The sequence below is a fragment of the Gavia stellata genome, chromosome 22 (assembly GCF_030936135.1).
Source record: "Gavia stellata isolate bGavSte3 chromosome 22, bGavSte3.hap2, whole genome shotgun sequence".
NCBI classification, from domain to species: Eukaryota; Metazoa; Chordata; class Aves; order Gaviiformes; family Gaviidae; genus Gavia; species Gavia stellata.
In genome coordinates this window covers 8954317-8971059 of record NC_082615.1, presented here as the reverse complement: position 1 = coordinate 8971059, position 16743 = coordinate 8954317, and the positions used below count along the sequence as shown (strand labels likewise).

The 16743-nt window shown below is 43.9% G+C and overlaps 1 protein-coding gene across 1 annotated transcript in view; it reads right to left on the bottom strand.

Annotated features, from left to right (window-relative positions):
• Nucleotides 1–1259: 1259 nt before the first annotated feature.
• The window catches only part of HLF (HLF transcription factor, PAR bZIP family member), a 37574-nt gene continuing 22090 nt past the window's right edge, over nt 1260–16743 (bottom strand). Inside the window, exons 3-4 of the mRNA XM_059828156.1 lie at nt 8754–8974; nt 1260–5636 (exon numbers count right to left, since the gene is read on the bottom strand). Of these exons, the coding sequence (XP_059684139.1) occupies nt 5421–5636; nt 8754–8974 (437 nt within the window). The 3' untranslated portion in view covers nt 1260–5420. The remainder of the gene's footprint in view (nt 5637–8753; nt 8975–16743) is intronic.

Here is a 16743-nt window from a genome sequence, read left to right as displayed (position 1 = left end):
TGCATGCACATGTACACAGACACGTGCACGGGGTGTGGGGAGGAAGATTGAGCGAGTGCATGTATCTGTGTTATTAAAACATCTATTTTGTGCATAATATAGACTATAGATTAAACCCCAGCCCTGTGTGTGGGGTGTGTATCTATACATTGTGCTCTGCATCCAGCGCTGTGGCTAGCTAACTACAGAGCGCGAGGGGTGTGTTACACCGAATACACTTTCTGTGTAATATATAACATACATAGATTGAGAACAGTCCTTTATATCAATTAAATCTATTTTATACATATATATAACACCCTATTTTATTAAAATAAATTCTGCTAAATATGCTGTATGAAAATATAATTATTAAATTTCTAGATACAGAGAGAAAAAAGAACGTGTGCATGTCTGAGAGTGGGTGTGCATGTGCGCACATGTGTATGTGTGTATTGTAACAAACATACTTTGTCCATAATAGGTAACATATATATTAAAACCAGACCGTTATACCAATGAACTCTATATACATATACAAAAGCATGCGCACACGTGTACATGTTTACTGACTAACTTGTATGACTGAAGTGTTAGCAGCAAGTTATGGATCCTGTTTTTCTCTCGCTCACTCACCATATGCACTGCACCTAGACGAGGGATCCAAAAGCATCTGGTATCTCCTATGGCTTCTATACAGAATATTAAGTTTAATGGCGATTCAAAGTAATGAGTTATTTTTAAACTAGAATAAAAACACTCCTTAATATACAGAATTCTTATGGATGTATTAGTCTGTGCACTGTATATGAATAAATGATCACATCTCATGATAAAGGGTATATAAAATGTGGATATAAATAGCTAGGTATGTAAATAATGTAATATAGCATACACTGTAATTTAAGTATTAACTTAATATGTTATTATATATAGTAAAATACTTTATTAAAGTATAAGTAAAATACTTTATTGAAATATAAAATAGTTCTAAATCTACTACACTTAGAAATACATTATCTACTCTAAATACCCCTTGGGTATGGGGACCCCCAGCTAGCTCTGGCAGCGGGGCTGCCGCCGTCGCCCCGGGGCCTGCCCGCAGCTGGGCCGGGTGGGGGGGCATTTGCACCCCCAGTTGTGGGGTCCGTCCCCCGGGTGGGACACAGCCCGGGCTGGAGGCTACCGCACTCACAGCCCAGCGTACGGGGAGAAAAATAAACCCACACCCTCCCAAAAGCCCCCTGCCCAACCCCGATACACCAAAGCAAGCACACAGGTGAGAGAAGAAAAATTTAAAAGTTTATTAAACATTAAGAATAACAGACAAAAAAAAAAAAAAAAGATTTGGGCTGAACAGCATACAGGATGCAATCCATTTCATGTCATACAGTTAATTTGATCTTATTTGTTAAACTTGTATTTAAACAAATGCTGTCTTGTGGTGTTGCCAGAAATACGATGGTTGATCACTTGTAAGTTTTAATACGCTCTTTTTTTTTATTCTTCACATAAAAAAAAAAAGTCAACAAAATAAAAATAAACTGCACATCTCTATTGTAAATTACATGCAAAAATAGTTTTAAAGCAATAACTGGGGTTATTACAAACCCACAGAGTCAAGATATTCAAATGTTAGGGGTCCTTCGGCACAGCTCAGCTCAGCCCCCCGGCACGTGCGGTTGGAGAGCGTGTTCGTGCCGGGCCGTGCAGGCACCACGGAGTAAGTCAAGCACGAAGCCTCGCTCAGGTGCCTGCCTTTCCCTTTGAATTTCTTGCTTTTGTGGATTCAAGTCAGAACTTTATTTCCATGGTGCTGGGTTTAGTGCCTTCAGCACCACCCAAAACAGAAAAAAAATAATTCCCCCCCCCACCTCCACTGCCACGGGCTTTCCCAGGGAGAGCCCCAAGGTGCTCGTAGTCACAAATACGTCTCCAATTCAGAATCTTTTTAGAGGGCTTTCTTTTTTTAAAAAGAAAGAAGTCACTTCTAAGTTTCAGCAAAAACAAACAAACAAAAGAAGACAAGCATTTTACCAATGCTTATGGTTTAATAGAGGTCAGTGAATTATTTAGACACACTATTAATTATTCTGCAAATATATATATTTCTATTTTTATAAAATTACAATTTCATATACCTACAAGCTCCTTCATGAGCAACAAAGCCATCAGAGGTGCGATGAGCCCAGCTAAGCTGTCCTTGGGAACTGAAAATGAGCTAAATCATTTATGTATCTGTTAGCGCTATTTTGGAGAGACAGCTTGGGGAGAGAACACGGGTTTTTTCCAAGTTTTAGCCCACATATTTTGCCTTTTCTTTTTTTTCCTCTCTTTTTTTAAGGGTGAGCTCTTCCGAGGAGCCAGGGTACCTAAGCCCCGGTAAGCGGTGAGTGCCCAGGTCCCCCAGGCTGCTCCGGAAGCCCTCACCCCAGAGCAGAGGCGAGGCTGGCCCGCAATGAGCCGGGCGCCCTGTCCGATGCCGAGCAGCCCGTCCCGCTGGCTCCAGCAGCTCCCGGTGCCCGACGGCCCTCCCGCGCAGCGGGATGGGGCCAGGAGGCATCTGAGCAGCTTGGGGGCTGCTGGAGGAGCTCGCTGCCGGGAACCCCCGTGCTCCTCTGTGGCTGTGACAACACATCTGTGATACCCAGCCTACAAAAACTGCCATCTCCCACCCCTTCCCTGCCCAAAAGAGTTATCTGTAATTTTTTTCCAAGCTGCCTTCTACGTCTTAAAGAAAGTTTTGTGGTCACAATGCAACCCACCGATGGCCCTAGCTAGGGACGGACCAGCTGACCCCACGCACACCATTCCTGCTGTTCAAGCAGAATAATTATGGTGCGGGCGATTAGCTGGTGCAATTTGCTGTGTTGCTGCTACAAGTGCATCCGCAGGAGCGGCTGCCTGAGCCCTGCCGCGGGCACGCTTCTTCCAAAGGAAAAAAATAAAGTTTATGTCGCGGTGGCTATAGCAGATCACTGACTTGTGCCGAACACCGTCAGCCTCATTTCTCTACCCATGCATCCAGTGCTTACAGTGACCTTTAGAAAATAGCTTCCTACGCTTCAAACTTTGCTGCAGCACATGGAAATTTAATTTGCTGAATAAATGGTCCACAGGCAAGTACTGCATGTTAAGGGACGCTGACAAGTTGGGTATGTTTGAGGAAAAATACTGGAAAAATGCCATTGATGCGAGGATATTTTTAATGCTGCACAAAATGTTGAGTCCTTTGTAACAATCTCCTGAAGCATGAATAATGATTTAATGGAATGAACAACCTTTTTATTTGAAAATAATGTCAAAACACTTAGAAAACTGTGAGCAAGACATGTAGCACCATATTTTCCTCACATGTTAATAACCGTATGCAGTACGTACAACTGTATACATGAACGGAGCTAGTTATAAAAAAATTTCAGCTGGAAACAGATTCTAGCAGCAGCAGCAGATCAGAAATGACTATGAGTTTTTTTTGTGTTATATATTATTTTTCTGCCTTTACAAAATATTTTATTGTCCAATCAATAGCTGACTAAAATCCATGTTGTGCTTTGTCCCTATTAAACAGTTTCTTTATGTGTTTCTGATGGAAAATAATAAAGTCTCTCTTTTTCAGTAATATGGAGCATCCTGGAAAGCCATATTACTTCCATAAAAATTTAATTTAAAGCACAGAACATGCCAGTGTGCCAGTGGTAGGCTTAAAATATTAAAGATTTTTTTAAAAAAAACAACCACCAACAAACCCCTAAGCATTTCCTTTCTGTACAATAATGGAGAATATATATCTTTGCTATATATTTTAAACATGGAATAGCTTTTTCTTTTTGCTATATATATGTCTTTCAAAATACATTGTCAGTATTTGTACTTGAAAAATACTGTACAAAACGAACATACTATAATTATTCTGTATAAACTTTATACATTTTATAATATCTATTCTTTTGGTCTATAGTAAACACTTAGATTGATTGGATTAACCACAGTATATGACAACACCATCCCCTTCTGAAATACACCAGTGTCTCTTACATTCATTTTTTTCAGAAGTCCACTTTATATTAGAACATGTGTTCAAATGCAAATAGAGAGTTTAAAACAATAAAGTTCAGAACCATCAGTTCATGTCACACTCAAAACAACAATCACTAGGAAAAACGGGCTTTGCAAACCAGTGACGACTTCTAACTGAATAAAAGTGATTTTTAAAACAGCAAGATATAATCCACAGAAAATATATTACAGAACATGGGAAAAACCAACTGAATTTAGGTATTTAGTTCATTTTTAGTCACAAAATGGAACTTGAAGAAATGTGTAACCAACAGAAAACAGAAAAGCCCCTCTGATTTCGACATCGGACCTGATTTGATACTATTAATTTTGTTCTCGTTTCAACTAATTATCTTGCTTCTTATACATGCGCTCCCTATAGCAGGGATACAATTAGCATGCTCACGGTAATGTGGCTCTTACTTCTTAACTTTTCATTAAAGACATTAAAACTCCTGTTGGGTAGGGAAACCATCCTACGTCCACTAGGAACATCCGGGCAGCATGCGCGCTAGCGTACAATAGGATTATTGCTTCAGGTACAGACAGTGCAAAATACACACTCTGTGGTCTATCGATAGTACTCCTACCTACCTGGGGTCTGTGGAAATAAAAGGAACCTTAATAGCTATAGAGAAGCCATTATGGGATCTATAATGAGTATAGCTAACTCAGTCTAACAGCACTTTAAATCTGAAGACAATTATCACCAAAACTTAAAATACAACAAAAGCAATCTATAAATTAATATTTCTGCAGTGTAGTACTAAATTATTATTTGTGCACTTTATTAGCATGTTAACTTTTTCTGATTAGACATACTTAAACAATGCTTGTTACTCTCGAAAAAACTGAGATCTACTTTTTTTTCTTTTTTCTTTTTTTTTTTCCTTTTTTTATAATTTATACTGGGATCTTTCCAAGTAAATCAGGAGGATGGAACTGGTTACAATAACATAAAAACCCTACTCTGAAGCAGCACTGAAAAAATATAAGAAAAAGCTTACTATGGCGGTTCTCAACAGTCCAGGTACAAATGTGGCACCCTTTGAAGAGGGCTTCATAAAAATGGGAAGTGCTGAGATGCGTGCGCGCGCACACACACACACACACACATACGCGCACACGCACAAGCGCACACATACACAGACGTGTGACCAAACATGTGCACACATACGCAGGTACACGCATACGCAAACAAAAAAAATAACATAAATCAGTTTTGTTTCTGCTTCTGGTAAAGTGCTGAAGACAGAAAGGTTGGTTTGGGCGTGGTGCTATCAAACAGGAAACACATTGTCCATCTAGTCAAATGCCAACCCGCAACAAAAAAAAAAAAAAAAGAAAAAAGAAAAAAAACCCCTGCTCCCCCCTCCTTGAATTTACAGGGGGCCATGTCGAGCTTCATACTTTGCAAGGACGTTCTTGCACTTGCCCAGCTCTTTCCGTAAGTCGGCCACCTCTTGGCGGAGAGCCGAGTTCTCCTTCTCCAGAAACGAGGCGCGGATGGCGATCTGGTTCTCCTTCAGCCGGCGGGCATCCCTCGATCGCTTAGCAGCCATGTTGTTCTTTCTACGCCTTGCCCAGTATTTGTCATCCTGCTCATTAAACAGAGAAAGAAACAAACAAGATATTAGATTTCGGTAAACTGAGCAGCCACCAGGATATGCCCATAGCCACAGCCTCTGGACTGGGGATGACTTAACTCCGCACATTTTGCTCGCCTGGCCCAGCGAGCCCCAGAGTGCCAGGCTCTGCTGGGACAAAAGTTATAGACTCACATGGCATAATGCATCCAAGGAGCACAGATGCCTGCCCGTGTTTCTGTCAAAATGTTTACGCTAACCCCCCTCATCCTCTTGACTGTGAATTCCTCCAAGGGAAGATGAAGCAATATTCCAGTGGTAGAATTTATCTCACATCTGCGCTGACCTAGTTAGCACCTTCGCGTCGTGTGATGACTCACTCTCTCCTGGTTGCTGGAGCAGTACTAATTACCTCTTGTATGTCCCTGCTCATCGTTGCCAGCCAACACCTGGTTCGCTCTGTTTGTTGGTATCATCCACTTTTTGTCTGTGGTTCAGCTCTTTGTTCAAAGCTCTCTCTCTACAGAGCCCCAAAGCATTCCTGTTTGCACCCTAGAACAAATCACTGGAAGAGGATTCCTTGGCACAACAAGGATGGCTGCTGTGGCACCATCCACAAAGAGATGAGTACAATAGGCTTCAACTGTGGAAAAAAGCACATTTGCCAGAAATAGGTCCACTATCCTCTGAAGTTCCATAAGCTATCACATTCCCAAAGCGTTATCCCTAAAGACTTGCCTCTAGGAGATCACCTTACTGCACTGGTGCATCGATGGCTCTAAAGTCACAACCTAATTTGACATGGTTTTTCCGCTCTTCAAATGAAGTGGCCTTCAGTGAAATGGCAGCTTCAATGTTGCTTTGAAACTGAATTAAGAGCTCTAGAAATTTGGGACAACTCAGTAAATACAAAGTAGGCAGAATCTCTCACCAAAGTGAAATTCAGTCCCCTGCAGAATACGAGTGACGCAGCCATTCAACCCTCAAATTGCCCGGTCAAGTCATATAGCTCAAACTTCCCCTCCCAGAGTCATCCCTCCATTTTTATACGCTTCCGTTTGCTTGCGTGGCTCTCGTTTCACCAAGCATATTCACAGTTCCATATTCACTACAAGGACCAGGAGCCATCTGCTCCTACGTCGCATGGAACAAATACCCCACCACTCCTGTCTTTCAGCACGAAGCACGCCAGGCCTAATACCGCCGCTCCGCATCTTCTCCCGCTGCTTGCATAAGGGCAAAGCAAGAGCAAAACGACTGCTAGAAGTACTCTACACCTGCTTTGTATTAGTTTAGCTTAACGAGGTGTGCAGCGATGATGATTTGGAGCCAGCGTATCTCCAAATTGCTCTTCACCTGTACTTAGATGGGACCCCCAAAAATCCTCATAAAAACAAGCATGCAGGAAAAAGCTATGACCCAAATCTTGTTTATAATTTCCCATCTCATTCCACTCTATAAAAATCAGCTTCAGGCAATTTATTAGTGTGCCACCTAGGCTGCATCCATCTTTATTTTAACAAATTGCTATGGCAAATCCCTTAATCCAGGCCTGAAAGAGGTAAGGCTGGCATTTCAAAATCACATGCAACCCAGAGACGATTGACTGGTCTAATCTGCTTACCCTCCCCCAGAACTCAACAGCCGTTCCACATGCCAGGGCAGAAGCAGCACTTGGGTCAAGCACTCTGCAATGAGTCAAGGGCAACCGATGCGATTATCTCAGGGAAATGAGAGACCCTGAACTTCTAGTTCAGTCTTCGGCTGAAAACTTCTGTGCCCCACTGCTGCAAGACACTGATATTTTCCACCTCCGGCATGGAGTAGTCCAACAGCATGTTTGGCAAAAGTTTACTCTGATAAATAAGGATGCCTGGGAGATACCCCAAAATGACGAACGGCACTAAGGAGCAAACTCCAGCCTCCTTACGCCCACGTAGCCATTTCTGTATCGAACACCTCTCTTCAGGCAGACCTCTCAGCACACTGCAGTGCCAACACAGCCCCACGGGTAGTAAACTTCGCCCAGGTGAGTAATGGCATGGTGCAGATAAACCTTTCTAAACGAAAGCTGAGGACACTACAGACAAAGGGACAGCAAAATACCACCTCAACACCACCGGAATCGTGATTTCTGTGCTTTTAACTTGCACAGCGGTATCCTTAGAGATAAAAATAGCGAATAGCATCAGCTTCTTTCCCTAATGCTATCAAGCTGGTGTAAACACATGGCATCCCAGTCTCTTCGCACATGCAGCCAGGGATTCCCGACTCCAGCAGGCTTTCAGTCTGTGTCTTGGGGGGCAGTAGCAACAGTAGAATGAAATTCTGCACTGACTACCTCTGATAAAAAAGATCCTCTTGGAAATCACATATTGGGAATAGAATTTTGCAAATAATGACAATTTTCACAGTTGTTTGATAGGCTGAATCAGCTGATCAATTTGTTCTGCTCTCTTCATGCTCTTTGCTCTTCACATCTCAGAAGCAGTGAGAGGCACAGACAAGGGTGCTCCTTCTTTTTAAATATTATATTATTACTATGTTTTAGATATTGTATTAAAATACACTTCTCAGCAGAATAATATTGTTCTGTTTTACTACAACTAGTTTAGATTCTTTCACCTCGATTAGCAGTGTTTACAATAGTGTTCCCATTCATTATTAAACACAGAGCTAAAGCAACTTCCAAACAAGGCAGAATATACTTCATTCTGTCATTATCAGGGACCTCCATGGACCCTGTAAGGGATGGCTTCTTCCTTGAAGAATTCACAATCTGTCCTAATGAGACAGACAGAGGATGGAGGAAAAGGAAACATGATCAGACTGTTTCATAAGTGGGAAATATGGGACAAAGTAAGCTTGTCCAAGGTCACGCAGGAAGTTTCTTGCATACAAAGGAAATGAATATTGATCTCATTAATTTCAACTGTTGCATAACTAATAAGGGATGTCCTCCCCTCAGTCTTACTCAGAACTGTTAACAGTTTTGTTCTACAACAAAGTCGTATTTAGTTTGGCAGATTTACCTTACATGAGAAAACAGATTCATGCTCCAAACCTGTATCTCAGAGAGTAACTGTCACAGAGTCTGTATGAACAACCTCGTCACCAGTTCCAATTTACCTTCAGGTCGTCTGGAATGAAGACTTTGCGAGCTTTCTTAATCATCGGCTGTGGTTTCAGCTCTTCTTCAGAGAATTTGCGCTTACGAGGGTCAAACATCTCCTGGCCAGGAATACTGGAAAGAGCAAGATCTGCGGGGTCAGGTTCGTAGCCAACAGGAACTTGGATAGTCTCAGGATCAATGGGACTTGGTGTGTTTCGGTTTGCTGGCAAGATCTGACCTACAGAAATAAAGGATAAATTCAGCCATGTTAGAAAAAAATATGTAAATAGTATCACTGAACATGGATTTTAGAAGATCTCTAAATACTTTATAAGCAATCATTCTTCAAGCTTTCACTGTAAATTTGCTACCTACTCTTACTAAAGATGAGATTGTCCATTCTGTAGGGTGCATATTCAGATCCAGACATGCTCATGCCGTTATTTTCAGAATTGGCTCCTAATTCTGGTTGCTAATCTTGGATGCGCCCGTAAGATCACTGAATCCAACACTGAGTTGCACTAGACTGCAGGCGGAAGACACATTGCTCCAAACCATGCCACTTCATTAAGATCACATCCTCAGGAACAAATCATAAATGCTGTCATTTAGCTTCGATTTATCCACCACACTGTAATCCTTCCCAGTTTTCTCCTACATAGATTTTTTTCATATATACCTTTGAGGGCACGTTTAGTTTACAATCAAACAAGGTACAGTACTTGCAATAGGACGGTATCTCATGAAAATGTACTTTCAAGCTGTGCTGAAGCACTCCACTAAGGAGACTGCTATTTTCTATGAAATCCTACTGGTGATATTCTAAAAGACAGTGAAGGAAACTGGCAACACGACAGGTTACAATGACTACTTAAAGATGCTGTGCAATAATGAAAGAACACATTTATGCCACCTTGCTCTTTTATGGTATATCAAATCTAATAAAAAGGAGCCTATCCCCAGAAAAGAATGACACCCCCCCCCCCTTTTCTTTTTTAATCTTAGATATAGCCTTCAAGATCCTACAGCACCAATTCAGGCACCATTCCCACTAAAAATCCAATTTAAATCTCAACCAAAGGTTCCAAAAATAGGATCCTAAAGTCAGCTGCCTAAACATGGACTGTCCCTGGGGGCAGAATTTTCAGAAGTTTTCACATGCCTCAGAAGTACCAGCCTCACAGACTTCAGAGGAAGGACTTCTGATTGAAGCAGTTATTCTTTTATAATTTTGGCTATTAGCTAATTCACTTTGACTTTAGAGATACGACGGCTTTCATAGTAACTACATAAACATCCTGTGACTGCATAATATTTCCTTATTTGTGCCCACATCTGCAATATTTAGGGTGTAAAATGGTAAACATTAAATGTCATTTCTAATTCCAAACCAAGGCCAGTGTTAACAATGTAGTTTTTATTTTAATCTAGAAGATCGTGGCAACAATACTGGAAGTGCATAGAAAATGCACTGGGGAATTGCACGGCGCAAACCAGGGCTTGCTAACAGAGAGCTCGTCTTTTGTAACTCCTGTTTTCAAACAGCACTGATAAAATCAGCTTCCAGGAAAGGCTAGTAAGGGCCTGGGAGAAGAGAAAAGGAGGATCAAAGTTATTAAAGTATATATCCATCTACAGGAGAGGGAGCGAGAGGAAAGGATCCCGCTACCCACGCTGTGCCAACAGCGGGGCGCTGCCTCCTCTGCCTCGGACCCGGCAGGCCGCTGCCAAGACCTCGGGGCTGAGAATTGACGTTTCCTGCTGCGCCTCATTAATAACATCAGAAACCACGGCCTGCCCGGCTGCCGGCCACAGGGGCGGCGGCGGCGGGCAGCGGCGGGCAGTCGCAGGGCAGTAGCGGGCAGCGGCGGGCAGTCGCAGGGCAGTAGCGGGCAGCGGCGGGCAGTCGCAGGGCAGTCGCAGGGCAGCGGCGGGCAGCGCCCTCTCCCCGCGCTGCCGCCCGGGGGCGCGCCCGGCCCATGCCCGCCTCGGTGGCCCCGCGGCGTGGGATGGCGGGGGGGTGCCGCGCTCCCCAGCCCACGCCCCGCGTGCTCCAGCAAGCGGAGGGAAGAGGAATTGCAGGGAAAGGACAGAGCCCGCTCGACTGTGGTGTGCGTGGCGGGGCTTCCCAAGCAGGCTCTCCCTGGAGGCAGCTGCGGTTGATGCGTGTGTGCCTTTGAAAGCCTTCGATGTCTGTAAAGAAGGTGGGGGGGGGTGTGGAAAGCCAGGCTAGGAACTGTTTTAAAGGCAGCCCAGGAACTGTTTTAAAGGCAGCCCAGGAACTGTTTTAAAGCCAGGCTAGGAACTGTTTTAAAGCCAGGCTAGGAACTGTTTTAAAGGCAACCCAAATGGCTCAATGCACCAAGGCATTCTTGTAGCCTTGCTTTAAACGGATGGCTAATCTCAGATATATGGGCTGGCAGAAACAGGCTTATTTAAAGGATTAAATGCAGGAAAGCTTCCTTTGATGTGAGTATGCTTGTACCAGAGCAGTCAGATATTTTTTTAATGCAGACAAATATATAGACATGCGCACCTACAAATCTCGCAAATTCTGTAATACAGATAAAATGAAGCAAGACACTAGCTCTGAATACTTTTACAGTATTTCTGGTGAGCATGCAGGGTGTTTCTGAAAGTCAAGTGGATTGTGAAATCTGCTCCAGCTTTCTAATTGCCCTAAACAAAACGCACCTGTATTTAAATATTGCTGAAGTTCTAGATACATGGTATCAGTTCACATATTGTCATTTATCTATCATGTGCCCTATTACACAATTACATGAGCTTTGTAATCATTGGCCTCAAGAAATTTTACAGTATTTCGCTGAAAAAGGGCAAAAATGCTCCTTTTAAACCCAGGAAATTGAGGTATTGCATCTTACCAATGCAATAGCAAGATAAAGGAAAGAGCGATGCATCTCCAAGGTGATCTGGGAGAACAACCTGCAGCAATCAAGATCCTGCCTTGTTCCCTATGTGCACACATTTCACGTCCCCTGGTCTAAGACACTCTCACTACTGAAGACCCGGTCCTTCAGCACACGTACGATGTCCCAGGTGCCCATGCAAAGCTCATTCAAGGTGAACGCTATTCACTAGTGCAAAGCCTGAACAAATCATGCCCACAGCTCAACGTTACCGCCTAGGAGCCTGAAGGCTATTGCCCTGGACAGTATTCCTACGTGCACACTGCACACACACCTCCATCAGTCTACGCGGGCTGACTCTCCGTTCCCTCTATCACGCTCCTGTAAATGATCAGGAACTCCACCGAGAACAGAGTTAGTAGGGGTGTCTAAAACCCCAGGCAGAAAAACCAGTATTTCCTTGTCCAGTGTTTTACGTTAGGCAACTCCTGGCACTTGGTATCTTTGTATTTATTCTATCAAGTTTTGCCAATAACACAAGCCAGGAACCTGTCTTCGTTAGTTTACTGGCTAATGGCCATCACATCTATGTGGTGCTGGAACTTGTCATAACCCAAGACGACAGCGTGTGGGCTGCGCTGGGCTTGGCAGGGCTATCACTGCAGGAGCACTGTACGCGGCCTCCCGCTGCATTGCTCTCCCAGCTCCTCTCCCCGTGTGCACGGCACTTTAGCTGTGCATCCTTCTGCCAAATTTGTTCAGGGTGTTATTTTTATGCACTAAATTCCTTGCAATCAGAGGTAGGTCAAATAAGCACAGCAATCTGAACGTCATGTGCCCAGCAGCCGACTAATCCTCACATCAGCAAGCTTCACAGCTGTCACAACACCCAGAGAAAGAGCTGGTCAGAGCCTGTGATGCACAAGGAATCAGCCAAGGAAGAAGCCTACAACACCAGTCACCAAGGCCGGGCGAAGGTAAAACACCTCACTGCTCAGCATTGGGAGCCAGATGCCTTTGTTGCCAGTCTGTGTATTATTTAAACACTCTGCACTCATAACAGCGGCCAAATTTTCACAACAGTGAAGTGGCTGGACTGTTTAATGTGCTTAGCTTTGCTCTCAATGGGGGCTGACGATTGCCAAGTGTTTTGGAAAGAACTTAGCCCCTCTATTTAAGCTGCTGAAATGAGAGCTCTTGAGCTTTAAGCTCTTTTGGAAATCCAGCTGCAGAACTCCACGGTGGTGGTGGATGCAAGCTGGGAACAATGGTTAATGGAAACTTCCCCTCATACCACCCTAGTGATGTGTCTCAACCATAGCCTGGAGAGCCCACAACTGTGTCAACACTGGCCTTTTGTTTGGAGCCTTTCCCACTTGTAGAGCTCCACTCAAGCAACACTGAGTATGCCAGGACAGACACAGCTCCAGGTGTCTCCTGGCAAAGGAATCAGGAGGTTTTGACAACCCCAGCAGTTACAGCTGCCCCAACATCTTGCCTTTGCTAATGCTCTTGGTGTTGCTCTGGCAGATATTAGCAATAGCAGAAAAATTTCCAGAAAGAAGGGCTTGAAAGAAAGTTGGCTGTTCTAACCCTTTCAGTCCTCCTCCTCCCAGCAGAGACTGCCAGTGAGGAAGTCCAACGTAATGGCAGTATTTTCAGTGTGGTTCCTTGTTCAAAGAGAAATGGACTGAGGCCATTCACTTGTGTCATCTAGGTCACCAAACGGCTGGTAAAAAAAACCCAGCTTTTAATTGCTTGCAACAATTAAAATGCACAACTCAAAAGTATAGTAGCATTTTTATATACCTACAAAACCAAAATGCTGATCTGGTATCACGGAGAGCTCCATCACCATATCCTGACTCTTAATTTCCCCCTTTTGAAACATCCCACCTACCAGCTGTGCCCAGGAGAGTTAAGACGGAAATAACCTCTTCAACCGCACCACTGCTTGACAGACTTCTTATTTGTATTGCAAGAGATCCCTGGTGAATTATGTGGAACTCAATTCTCAATCATTCAGCTCCCATAGAAACGTGCCTGATTTTCAGAAAATCTCCCTTCTCGCAGCTCTTCCACACTTTTCATCAGCTCAAGAGCTGGCTGGAGAACAGCAACGAGAGAAAGAAAAGGGAGTGGAAATGTTCTAATCAAAATATTTTTCCCTATTTTTTTACACATATGTTGGAGGGAAAGAAAAGAGGACTTTCTTATTCAATTTATTAGCAGCCCAGAGATAAAATACGTGTTTGCTCACATTTTTTCTTTATATAAGCTAAAGGCACTTTGGGTATGTCCATCAGACTATATAGTATGGCACTTAAATTGACAGATACTCCTCACCCAGAGCTGCTCCAGAGAACCCCACTGCTCTGCCAATATGTTTTCCAAATCGTCTATCCGCTTGGCGGGTGGCCAGCTATTTGGGATAGTTCTCTTACTCCAGATCACAGCCTGTCCCAGACTAATCTGTCATCTGTTTCTGCATTAACTCTTTCGGCCTCTAGGAAAAGTTACCTCGATGCAGAACACAAGGCAGTGTGCCGGAATCCAGATAGGCAAAAATCCCCACAGGCAGTGAAGTAAAAGGAGCGTTCTGGAGGCCGTAATTTACCTAAGGGCAGTTATCTTGTCAGGTTGTAATTCCTCAGTCACAATACTATAAGCATCATCTAATTTCCCTACTCTTAGGATTTTAGTGTCTTCTAGAAACAGCAACACTTACATGGATCGTAAGACCACAATCTGTGCTAGCACTACAGGGAATGACAAGCCACGCTGGATGACCTTCCAGCCCTCCCATGGCAGGACAAAACCAACCGCTCTGCCTGGGGGTGAAGAAGACACTTCACCCCTGGGTCTATTTATGAAAGCAGTTATTAGAGGAGCTTTATTTTCTTGCGAAGCAACAGGAGATTAGTGTATTTTGACCAGTGCTCCACCCTGGCACAGACGTTCCTCTATTTCTTATCTTAGACAAACTTGATGCTGCCGAACATGGGGTGACTGCAAACACTTCCTGCGGAAAGAAGGATCTTAATCCAATGCAACCACAACATATTGACTGCTTTTAACACACACTAAAAGACTGGCACATAAAAGTGTTTTTAAAACGTGTCCTTTTTAAAGATATCAGCATTGTTTACAAACCTTGTGCATTTAATTATAAAAGAATTGTCATTTCCCCTCTCAGCATTGTGTGCCTCCCGCTCTGGGCCTCTACAGTATTATTACAGGCAGGACTGGTAGTCTTATTAAGATTGTCTGACACTTCCCATTAGAGGATGCTGTCTTCAGTTCCTTAGACCTTTGCCAGATTTCAACGATTCTGTTTGGATTTGTATGCGCCAATTATGTTTCTGCCAAAATGGTTCTACAGTTTCCCGAAAAAGGTTCAGCAAAAATACTTTGTTTTGAACCTGTTAAAAACTTCTGGCAAACTTTTCACTGAACTGCGCTAGTGGCGGGTGCATGGGAAGAGAGGGCAGCTCCTGGATCAATGTCATTTCCCTTTTGTTTGCTACTGCAAGCATGCTAAGGCTGGGTGAGAGAGGGGCAATTTGAGTAAACGATGAGGACTGAAAGCTGAGAAGGGCACAAGGAGGTGGGGAAGGTGAGGATAAGGGAGACTGGGAGCCGAAGGGGTGAGCGGGAAGTGCCTGGAAGAGGAAGGCTGCTTCAGCAAAGGCTAGGATGAACGCATTCAGTAGACGAGCATCATTGAAGGGAACAGGGCAGGAGGGTGCCTGTGCTGATGGTACAGAAGCAGCTCCAGACTCCCGAGTCCCACAGGTCCTCTGTTATCAGCAAATAGTGAAGTGCACTGGCAAAGCTCCCTGTCCTCCTTCATCTCCTTCCAGTGAGAGCAAGTTGTCATCCTCTACTCAGTCCGAGTGGCAGGACGCTGTGGGGTGCTGTCAGGTCCGTTCCTACTCATTTCCAGTGTGCCTCTTGTAGGGGTGGCACATGAGAAAATCCAGGTTTATCTTTTCGATTTGTTTTTAAAACTAAATGCAAGAGTTGTTTTAAGAAGCGCAGTCATGGTTGTAACAATCTTTAAAATTTCGATCACATACTATTTTTTCCAGATTCTTTCCTCATTCAGGCGTCACTTGTTTCACCCATTTCAATTTATCCAAATGGACCCATACGTTATTTGCCACAAATTATTCCAACCTCCTGCAGAGACACAATTAGCAACTTCTCAGGAGTTCCCTCCAGCATTGACGACTATTGCACCTGCGTACTCCACAGAAACAATTTTTTCCCCCGCAAAACACCCAGGTAAAAAGGGGCAGTGCTTCCTCTTTGCAGGTGAAGGACAGAAGTACAGGCATTTTACATCAAAAGTACGCAGCCAGCCTCTCAGGTTAGCTAACGTTATAGACCTTGTCTGCATTTCGAATCAGCTCTCTCCGACTTCTGCTGCAAGTTGGGGGCTGCACACTGCTGCAAGTGAGGGCCACCCAAGGCATCGAACTGGGCTCCTCACAAAAAGGGAAGCAAACGTGCGGTGTGACAAGCTCACGTAACAAAGTGACTTGCTCAGAATTCTACTGAAACTTCACGGCAAAATCCAGTCTCTCTAGCCAAAACCCTTCTGTCCTTCCCGCCAGATTTTCCCTTCTCCTCCTGCTATTCCCCCCATCCTCTCACATCTGCAGTAAATGAGGTCAAGATCCAAGATCCTACAGGCAACCGCTTCCTTCCTGATCCAGCCCTGATTCAACCCAGAGCTGGTCTGACCTCTGCATTCAAAAAGGGAAAAGGGAAAAAAGAGGATATGATGTAATTAAAGCCTGCAACTCCAAGTAGACAAGGGAGGGGGTTGTGCTGTCTGAAGCTCCACACGTGGCCTTCAGTTGAGTGTTTGCAGTCTTTTGAGGGCTTCACTTCGCAACTCCTGCATGTGGTTAGCACATCGTGCATGTAATATGCTATGCCTGCTGTGCCTGTAACATTCTGCCCTTCAAAAGCAATAAACAAATATGAGGCACCGCCAGGTAAAATTTTCCACAATGTCTACTGTACTTAAGACTCTGCTCTTCTGTAAGATCCATACTCTGAAAACCTTACCCCATCTTTAGCCTGTGTGAAGGCAGCACTTAGCTCAATGAGGCTCCATTTCTGAAAG